This window comes from Sinocyclocheilus rhinocerous, unplaced genomic scaffold, assembly GCF_001515625.1.
Source record: "Sinocyclocheilus rhinocerous isolate Xijiao unplaced genomic scaffold, SAMN03320098_v1.1 scaffold1931, whole genome shotgun sequence".
NCBI classification, from domain to species: Eukaryota; Metazoa; Chordata; class Actinopteri; order Cypriniformes; family Cyprinidae; genus Sinocyclocheilus; species Sinocyclocheilus rhinocerous.
In genome coordinates this window covers 24,845-35,398 of record NW_015662696.1, presented here as the reverse complement: position 1 = coordinate 35,398, position 10,554 = coordinate 24,845, and the positions used below count along the sequence as shown (strand labels likewise).

At 40.5% G+C, this 10,554-nt stretch overlaps 1 protein-coding gene across 4 annotated transcripts in view; it reads left to right on the top strand.

The window, feature by feature from the left end:
- Nucleotides 1-10,531, top strand: part of LOC107728257 (spermatogenesis-associated serine-rich protein 2-like) — a 20,508-nt gene extending 9,977 nt beyond the window's left edge. For 3 of the 4 annotated variants that reach the window (XM_016538371.1, XM_016538369.1, XM_016538372.1), the window contains exons 9-13: nt 933-991; nt 2,711-2,820; nt 2,945-3,047; nt 3,792-3,949; nt 4,028-5,275. In XM_016538371.1, the coding sequence (XP_016393857.1) occupies nt 933-991; nt 2,711-2,820; nt 2,945-3,047; nt 3,792-3,949; nt 4,028-4,276 (679 nt within the window). In that variant the 3' untranslated portion in view covers nt 4,277-5,275. Of the gene's footprint in view, nt 1-932; nt 992-2,710; nt 2,821-2,944; nt 3,048-3,791; nt 3,950-4,027; nt 5,276-10,509 lie in introns of those variants that run through there. The other variant, XM_016538370.1, reaches the window with a different exon arrangement.
- Nucleotides 10,532-10,554: the final 23 nt, after the last annotated feature.

Sequence of the window (10,554 nt, the reverse complement as noted above, 5' to 3'; positions counted from 1 at the left end):
TGAGGACATTGCATAAACTCATTGATTTTCTATCAGGTTAATGGCATTTTCTATAAGCTTTCTGGCAATATTGTCTGAACTGAGCTGGATGATGACATCACTGAATCAATGATGAACTGACTTTAACTAGAAAATTTAGTGTCTTCCATTGTCCTTGTGCATTATTGACACACTATTTTTCTATTTGACACTGTAAAGCTGCTTTGACACAATCAGTATTGTATAAAGCGCTATAGAAATAAAGCTGACTTGACTTGACTAACCCTAACTCCTACTCTTAACTTACCCATCAAACAAACATGTGCACAACACTAGATTTACATCAACATCATCTTTTGGCTGATTTATAAGCCTTTTGAACTGGTTAGGACCAGTCAAATGTCTCAAAGTATTTCACTTTTGGCCCTCACAAGTATAGTCAAAACAAGTGTGTGTACACACACACACACACACACACTTAATGCTGTCACAGTTAGGCGTTTGGGCCTTAAAGGTGCAATCAGTAGTTCTTTAGCTTAGCATTAGCATTGCCATTCTTGTATTTTAAGTACCGTTACCACAATGGTGTTAAATGGTCTCTTAAGTTTTATGTAAAGTACAGTGAAAGCACTATTGAGTCTTCATCTCATGTGAATGTACACCATTCAGATGACATTTAAATCGTCACTAAACTACTGAATGCACCGTTTAATAAATCATTTGCCTATATTTTGCTTGGAATCATGTAATAAATCAGGCTTATATGATTAGTTAACATATTAAAATCAGGGAAAGGACAAAAAACATTTAACCATGATCATAACACAGATTAGAAAATCAAAACTCACGCACTTTAGTCATCTGACTCGCTCAGATCTGCGACGAGTGAATAATCTCAGTGTTTATTCAGCATGAGATGGGTTTGTCTCTAACGGTTCCTGTTCTCTGTTCAGTCTCATGGATCGAGAGGTGACGCTGCTCACTGAGATGGACAAAGTCAAAGCCGAAGCCAGTGAGTAGAGCGACAGCACACACAGAATCAGTCCGTCTGTCGTTCAGACTTCAGATCCTCACCACAGGGCCGGCTCTAGGTGCTGGTGCCCCTTGTATCGCAGCCAATTCCACCACCGATCATTCACACAGAAATTGCATAGCTTTATGACATAAAACAAATTACATATGAAATAAATAAGACCGTTGCACAATAAATAAATAAATAAACCGACAATAACTCGGCTAGCTATTTAAGGCAGCTACAATACTAACATTTAAATCTTAATTTCTTCATTTCAGACATTCATAAATTTAGGGATGCACTGATCTTAACTTTTCATGGCAGAATCCAATACTGATTTTTAATGTATTTTATTTAAGCAAAAGACAAGGAAGAATGAAAATATAAGTGCATGAGGAATATGGTTAGTTGCTCCATTAGCCTATGTTTTGATCTAAATTAAACTATAATTTCACATCCTGAAGCAAAAACAGAATGGTCTGACTTTAGCTTTGTGAAATTAGGCTACACAAAACATAGCAAACAGCAGATGGGCTGAATGAAAATGTAAATTCACTCTCTGCCAGCAGATGGCGCATAAGGAACAGCAGTGATGCATTGCTTCCTTGATTACCGCTGTAAACACTAAATGCATTATTATACAGAGGCAAGATGAAAGGAAAATGCCATTTAAACTGTTTCTTAAGACGGTCAGTTCCCCTCAGAGATGCATTCATACTTCACGCATTGTGAACAGTGAGCTTGCTCTGCCTGCTAATGTATTCTCCTCTTTGAGTTTGCAGACTCTGAAATAAATAAATAAACAAAAACCGTCCGGTTCCGATTTATGGTCGATCGGTGCATCTCTGCTCAAATTCAAATATTAAACTGCTTTTATTTTGGTGGTTTGCCAGCAAATAAATAATGCGCTGCATGTTTCAGAGTGAAGCGCTGCGTGTCACGGGCTGCACTCGAACACGTTACCCGCTTCTCTGAAAACTGCAGAACATTGGTATTTTTATATTAAATCGCAACCTTCGTGATATGACTAAGGCATTAAGCTATAATGTGATATCAATTATATTTTAATATATAGTGCACCCCTAATTAAAATATTATTATTAAAAAAAAAAAAACTCATTTGGGCGCCCCTAGCATTGGCCTATGTGACGGGCCGGCCCTGCCTCCCCATTCCTTTCCCAGTGACAGTGCAATGTGCATGTCAAAAATTAATGGCACTGGAATGGGACGAGTGCTTAAATTAAATGAAGTCAACTGTTTTGACAAGAACTTTGTATTCTTATAAGGAGAACATCAGAGGCCATTGTCTGTCAAACATACTTTTTAAATCTGTTGATACACTTGAAAAGGTTTTTAAGCAAATTAATCAATTTAGTTTGTGTTTTTGGGACAAATGGGTCTTAAATATCTTGTTTGATTTGTGTTTAAAATTTTAATAACTCAAGTATGGTGTTCACCATGAAAAAAGCCAAAGAAGCCGACACTGCATTAAAACAAACCCAGTGTCATTGTTTTCATGCTGGCGCTTCTTGGGCGTAACCTCGCCTGTCCAAAGCAGCAGCGTCTGTGTATGTCCAAATAAACCGCATTTAATGCAGACTGGCACAGAATCATGTGTGTCATTGAGCGGAGGGAGACTCCCAATACAGTCACTGAGAGATCACTGTGTGTTCATGCTGTTTGGTGAGGCTGATCAGGCCTGTGTTTCTGTGACAGTGGCGATTCTGGACGGCCGTCAGAAAAGAGCAGAGGAGCTGAGGAGACTGGCTGACAAATCAGCATCACTGACAGAGGAGCAGCTCGCTGAACTACGGGCTGACATCAAGGTACACACACACTCGCTCACGCACTCTCTCACGCACTCACTCACACACACACACTCACACAGCAGTGACCGTGTAAATCATCACGCTTCATTTACTGCTGTCTAATGCGTGTCTCTCTCTCCAGCACTTTGTCAGTGAACGCAAGTATGACGAGGATCTGGGTAAAGCTGTGAAATTCTCCCATGATCTGGAGCCTCTGAAGTGCAGCATCATGTCGTTTGGATCAGGTGGGTCAGTGAACGGGAACAGTGTTGCCAGAGTCACGGTTTTCCCGCACAACTGGGCTGTTTTGAAAATGCAGCTGCGAGGAAAAATGAGAGAGCTGAGGGTTGCGGTTTTTTGGGCTACTTATATAATGTACCATGAAAAACTATTTTGATATAGCATTTTAATCTGCTCAATCTGTAATTCGCTAAATGCCACTATAAGACATAAAGGTGTAAATAAATAATAAACATTATCATCATGATTTTCTGTAAAGCTGCTTTGAAACAATGTGTATTGTGAAAACACTATTTAAATAGCCTAAATTGGGCTTGCTTGAGTTTTTGTGGATGGCTATGTCTGTTTATCACATTGTTGACAGTGTTATTCATATTTATAGCTCATTTTATACAAGCAGAGTGCTGAAAATTAAAATCAGAGTAACAGAAGTATTAAGAGTACCCAAATTAACTGAGGAGGAATAAAATAGAGATTAAATATTTAAATATGCACATTCTACATATAAAAATGTTAAAATAATCTGAAAAAGATTTAAAACATTGAATAAACAAATTCAAAACATTTATTGTAAGGCCCTTTATGGGAATCCTGCAGCTGTCAAATTGACGGGGCAAAATTGGGTTACTTTTCAGTCCTTTTGGGGGGATATGCGCTGGGACCTGGCAACCCTGATCATAACTGTGTTTGTTCCATATAAGCGGACACGCGAAGTGTTGAGATGACTGATCGTCTCTGTCTGTCTGTAGTGTATCATCCTCAGACGGGCTACTCCAGCCGTTCTCGTTGTAGCTCCACCTCTTCCTCTGTCACAGGCTCCGCCCCTGCCAAAGCCCCGCCTCCCTCTGAGCTCCAGCATCCTCAGGCCTCTGCTTACACGGGCCGTCCCAGCGTGCCACACAAACAGGTGATCAATCGCATGCGCTCGTGTACCGCGGCAGTCGTGTGCTCCTGCTGAACTGACCTTTGTCTCTCTGCCTTGCAGATTTTCCAGGGCAACCGGCGCATCATTCACGGTTACCAGGGCAATCAGCGATATAACGGAAACACGCATGCCGAGCGAAACCCCAGCCGAAGCAGCTACCGCTATCAGGGAGAGCACGGTCACCAGAGTGACCTCAACTCTCAGCCGACCAATAGCGCGAGAGGCTCCTCCCACTCTTCAGGCTATCGCTCAGATCGACCCGCCCACAACGGGCTTCCACAGAGGCAGCCGCGGACGCACGGCCCGTGATGCCCCACACACACACACACACACACACAGAGCTGTCCGATGAAGAGAAAGTCAAGTTTACATCAGTTGAGCTGCGGCTCGACTTCTGCTCTTCACTCTTCTGTCTTGCTCTTCTTTCACACTTGTCTGTCACATTAGAGTTCAGTGTTAGTCTCAGTAGTTCCTGTGGTGAGTGTTTGCTCGTGGGCTTCCTCTTTCAAACGGTCAGAGTCGAGGAAAGCGATTCTCAGATGATCAACACTAAGGCGGCAGGCAGAGTTTGTTCTAGTGGGCTGCGAGTAGTTTGTTTTAGTTAGTCACGTTGTCATCGATTGAAGCCAGTGTGTGCTAAAGCACGAGTCTTCACGATCACGATATACCTCACATTCATCTGCTCTCAAGGCCTCATTTCACGCTGCGCTGTTCTTCTGCGCTCAACGTCAGCTTCCTTTAGCCTTTCTGAAAGCCTCCGTTTGGAAAGCATCTGCGCTTACGTTTGCATGCTGGGATATCAGATTGACAAACGTCTGTGTGTTTGATCAGGAAAGCTCTTCTGTCTGGATTGTTTTGCTGACATTGAGTCTGTCTGTGTGTCTCTCTTTTATTTCTGAAAGCTTGATGTCATGATGATCAGCACTCTTCTCTGCTCAATCCTGTATATATGTAAACTATATGTATAATGTTTTGTAGCCTCCGGCCATGTATGTAGTGTGATTTTTAGTTCTCTGATTGAACTCCGTTATCAAGCAACTTCTGTTCTTCCTTGTATATGGAGAGAGAGAGAGACTCGTTTGTTTTTTCCCCCCAAAATGATCTGAGACCGCTGTAATCAAGTGCCTTCAGTCATGCGCTTTCATTGTCTCGTTCCTTCTGCTCCGGTGCGGACCAAAGACGTCAGATGCCGTCGCCTGCTCCTGTCATGCGAACTGCACTAGCAAACACTCCATGTCTTTCTCGCTAATTGGCCTACTTGCTTTTCCTTTATTATAAATAAAGAAGGATTGGTAGCAAATGCTGAAACTGTCTGCAGACTGTTTTTCTCAGTTGTCATGTTTTTGCTGTTGGTCAGAAAATGGTGACATTCATGATGAAATATTTTGTGTTTGAAGCTGGTCTTGTGCTGATTTTTCTGGCCAAGATCACTGATTTGTAAAACGAACCACTCTTCACTAGTACTCTTGATCTTTGAAGTCAGAACTGAATCCTGACTGTAGTGCCATTTGCTTTAGACAATGTTTTGTTGTTCTGACTTCATTACAGTCAAACATCAAATGCCACTCTGTCAGGAACACAAGCTGCTGCTTTAGCAATTTACTGGCTCACACACACACACAGGTTTTCATGTTTTATGGGCTCATTCCATAGGTGTATTGGTTTTTATACTGTACAAACCAGTGCTCTGGGGATCGAACACCCACAGTAAAAACATATATGCCCCATTAATTTGAAGTTATAGCTTAGTGTGCGCGCGCATAATATTTCTTATAGAAGCCGTTGATGTGCTTCATATTAATTTCTTGTGATTTAAGCTCAGTTTTTGTAACTGAATATCGGGAGACATGTGAATTATTCGTTGGATTTTAACTAATCCGAGTCAGTAGCTTTGTCATTCCAGCTCTGTACAGTTAGCATACAGTGAAACGAGACGGCGTTTCTTCAGGACCAAGGTGCTACATAGACAAGAACGCAGGACTACAAAGAAATTAAACTGGACATAATTAAATTATATTAAATAGGCTAAGTAAAAAGTTAAATAAGAACTAAGAAGACTATTAAAAAAAAAGTACTAAGAGAAAAAAAAGAACTGACTATAAAATAAGAACCGTAAACGTTTAACACAGACTACATAAAGTGCATGTGCGCATACTGAGAGAACCGTGCATACAGCAAAATGGTTTGTGCGGAGGTAGATAATAGATTGGGATGTGTGTGAGAGTGGTTCAAATCAGTCCAGTGTGTGAATGAGTTCTTATCCCCTCAGTCATCTGGAGTTGAGGAGACTGATGGCTTGGGGGAAGAAGCTGTCACGCAATCTGACTGTGAGGGCCCGAATCCTTCTGTACCTCCTGTCAGATAAAAAAACACAGAACGCAGGACTACAAAGAAATTAAACTGGACATAATTAAATTATATTAAATAGGCTAAGTAAAAAGTTAAATAAGAACTAAGAAGACTATTAAAAAAAAAAGTACTAAGAGGAAAAAAAAGAACTGACTATAAAATAAGAACCGTAAACGTTTCTACATAGAGTGCATGTGCGCATACTGAGAGAACCGTGCAGACAGCAAAATAGTTTGTGCGGAGGTAGATAATAGATTGGGATGTGTGTGAGAGTGGTTCAAATCAGTCCAGTGTGTGAATGAGTTCTTATCCCCTCAGTCATCTGGAGTTGAGGAGACTGATGGCTATAAAATAAGAACTGTAGATGTTTAACACAGACTACACAAAGTGCATGTGTGCATACTGAGAGAACAGTGCAGACAGCAAAAATGTGCAAAAATTTGTGCAAAATTGTTTGTGCGGAGGTAGATAATAGATTGGGATGTGTGTGAGAGTGGTTCAAATCAGTCCAGTGTGTGAATGAGTTCTTATCCCCTCAGTCATCTGGAGTTGAGGAGACTGATGGCTTGGGGGAAGAAGCTGTCACGCAATCTGACTGTGAGGGCCCGAATCCTTCTGTACCTCCTGTCAGATGGGTGAAAAGTTTATGAAAGGGGTGTGTGGGGTCGCCCGCAATGCTGATGGCTTTACGAGTACAGCGTATGGTGTAAATGTCTGAGATAGAGGGACCCCGATGATCTTCTCAGCTGTCCTCACTATCTGCTGCAGGGTCTTGCGATCTGCGATGGTGCAGTTACCAAACCAGACACTGATACAGCTGCTCAGGATCATTAAGTAAGAATGATCATTAAGAATGTCAAAATGTTATCTAGGTTATCTAGAGCTGAATTAAAAAAGTATGCATTTCTAGCCAATCGTAATTTAAAACTTAGTATACATAATATTTTTCTTAGAAGCTGTCAATATGTTTTATACGATTTTTTGTGTCTGTCTTGTGTCTGTGTTTGTAACTTGTGTCTTGTGTCCGTTTTGAGAATCTGGAGCAATATAATTATTTGTTCTATTCTAGCTAATCGTTAATTGAGAATATTATGTTTAAGTCAAGTCAAGTCACCTTTATTTATATAGTGCTTTTAACAATACAGATTATGTCAAAGCAACTTTACAGCATTAAATAGGAAAATAGTGTGTCAATAATGCAGAAGGACAATAGTAAACACTCAATTTTCAGTTAAAGGCAGTTCATAGGTTCCTAACTGATGACAAGGAATTAACAGAGCAGCCATCAAGTGTTAGACAGTGTTCTAGGTTATTACATGCAGAGTTTTTAGGTCTTATAATTAACACCTCTGTTTTTTCAGAATTTAGCAGTAAGAAATTACTCGTCATCCAGTTTTTTATATCGACTATGCATTACGTTAGTTTTTCAAATAGGTATGTTTTGCTGAGCCGCGAAGAAATATAGAGCTGAGTATCAACATTTGGACTGCTGTGTGTGTATTTGAGCGCTGAGAACTGATCGCGCGCTGTATATGAGAACTGAAGAAGTGGAGTGTGCGCGAGAGAGAGAGCACTTCTATCAGTGCTATCCCGCCTTCACTAACTTCAAGTTAATCGACAACGAATACCTATCAGTGCTATCCCGCCTTCACTAACTTCAAGTTAATCGACAACGAATTGTGACTCCCGGGAAAAACGGGACGTCTGGTCACCTTATCCCTACCCCTTCGGGTGATGAGGCCATTGTTTCAGATCGCTAGTGCGCGTTTTGGTAGCCTATCTATCTACTGCGGCTGCCATACTGAGACTAGACATGCAAACGCCCTTTATCCTACTGCAATTCAATGACAGGGACGCACATTTTGAAGGACAAGACAGTAGCCTATAGGATGTATTTTGAATGTCCGGTAGTCCTCAAATAACATTATAGTCCCGTCTCGTTTTCCCCCACCTAGAGGACAAGAACCAGACTGAAATTCCTTATGAGACCTTTTAACCTCGTTGGTCTTCACAGAACACATTATTACTTCATAGAATGGCACAGAAACTGCCTTTCCATGTATACTGTATATGCACCTAAATGACGCTACCATGTGACTGATAAGATAACGTGTGATTTATGTATTGGGAGGAGAAACATCGCAACACCCCAAGCAAAGACATTGTCTAATTGGTCAAGGCACCATTTGGGATGTGTCCAACAGCCATGTTTAAATACACAGGACACCATCAAATTATGTTTTTAGTCATCGCTTTTAGCCATGCTTTTTGCCCGTGAATTCATCGAGTAATTGATACCGCAGCCCCGATGCTCCGACGCAGTTTTCAAAGCACTATTGTATCACACACTGTGCCGATGCTTGCATCGAAATGACAACACCACGTGATTGATGACATTTGAAACTCCGAACCCACACACTTGTATATTTTATATTATTGATCAATATGTGAATCCATTGACCAGACTACGCATGACACGAGTTGGCACAGATTAAAAACTTGTTCAAACCATCCTCTGCTCTGCGATGTTTCGTTAGAGAGGCTGGAGAAACAGAGTCTGACCACCAGATGTTGCTAATGCGCACTGTTAAAAAGCTTCGAGTAATGAACCGTTTTTCGGCACAATTTGATGAAAGCCTCAAACGGTTCAGAAAGCCTCAGTTTCCCATCACTAATTCAAACCAGCCAAAATGTGCCAATTTACTGCAAACCAGATGAAAAACCAGAGGCACTTCTTCTTCTTCTTTGGGTTTTAACGGCAGCTTGCAACCAGAGGCACTGCTGGAATGTCTGGAATATCTGTGCTGTGGTGCATTATGGGAGGTGGGAGAAACCAAGTGCAGAGGATGAAGGGGGTTGTTTGTTATTTAAAAAAAAAAATGTTTTTTTTATTTTTATTTTTTTATTTGAATGCCTTACCAATGATGGAATTTGTATACATGACTGATAAATAATTTGTTGATTATAGTTATATAGTTTAGTTTTTTATTAATTTAATTACTGTTAGCTTGCGTGACTGTCAATGGTTTTGCCCATCACTATAAATGCCCACTAGCTATGGGCCAAGTTTGTCAGTATGAGATGGCAGTTGTGGTGTAAGGATGTTGAAAGAGATTTGCATGCTTGAAAGTATTCCTGCTTTAATCATTGAAAGGTAGGCTCTTTTCTTCTTCGTTCATTTTTGTGATTATATATCTTGTGTATTTTTTTTTATTAATGAGAACCTATGTCTAGTAATAAATGTTATGAGCCAATCAGGAGTTGCTTTTGAGTTTGATAACAGTCCTGTTGAAGGACGAAGACCGCATGTGAAGCTGATTGAATGTGACAGCTGAACTGCATCAAGAGAAGGTCGCCGTGATTTTGCCAAGTAAGACATGTTCCTGGATCAACATAACTGTCCACAAATATAGACTTAGCCCAATCCCTACCTCTAAACCTAACCCTACCCATAATTTATTCCTAAAAACAGTGAGAAATGATAGCTGATTAACAAGGGTGTAGAAGCACCTAACCCTGATTGTAAGCCTAAAACAGATATTTCCTGAAAAGTTATCCCTCAATTCTGATTAGTTGATAGGAATGTTGTGCCAGGATCAACAAGGATGGTGATCCAGGAACATGTTGTACTTGGTGAAATCACGCTCACCCCGACTATACAGGTACTTAAGTAGAAATGCCTGTACCTGATGGCAGGTGTTGAAGTCCAGACCGGATTCTGCGGGCTGCAGGAGCGCGACAGCAGAGACGGAAAAAAATCACAGACCGTTTACTGGAGACACAAACCATCTGAACCAGACTGAACGTAAACATATCTTCATTTAACCCTCAATCTCTCCTTGGGGTCAATATGACCCCAATCAAGCTTTCCTTAGTTAAAAAAAAATGGTTCACTTCATCTCAGTGGAATAAGATTTTGTGACTTTTCTACATTTTCTATCTATATTCACATAAAATAAATTGTGCTTGATTCGGTTGTTCTGAAGGTATGTATTATTTTTTTTTACTAATCTGGTATTTGGGGTCAATATGACCAAAATTGAAAATGAATGGGAAATGCGAAAAAAAAAATATATATTTTTTTTAATTTGTAAAAATAAAACAATAAATACGGCATAAATCTGAAAATTTCCATACAGAAATGAAGGCCTGGTACTAGAGCACAAATGCAATGTAGAAAAGACATGCTCACTCACACACACACACACACACACAGGAGTGACTGCAATGGGGCATTT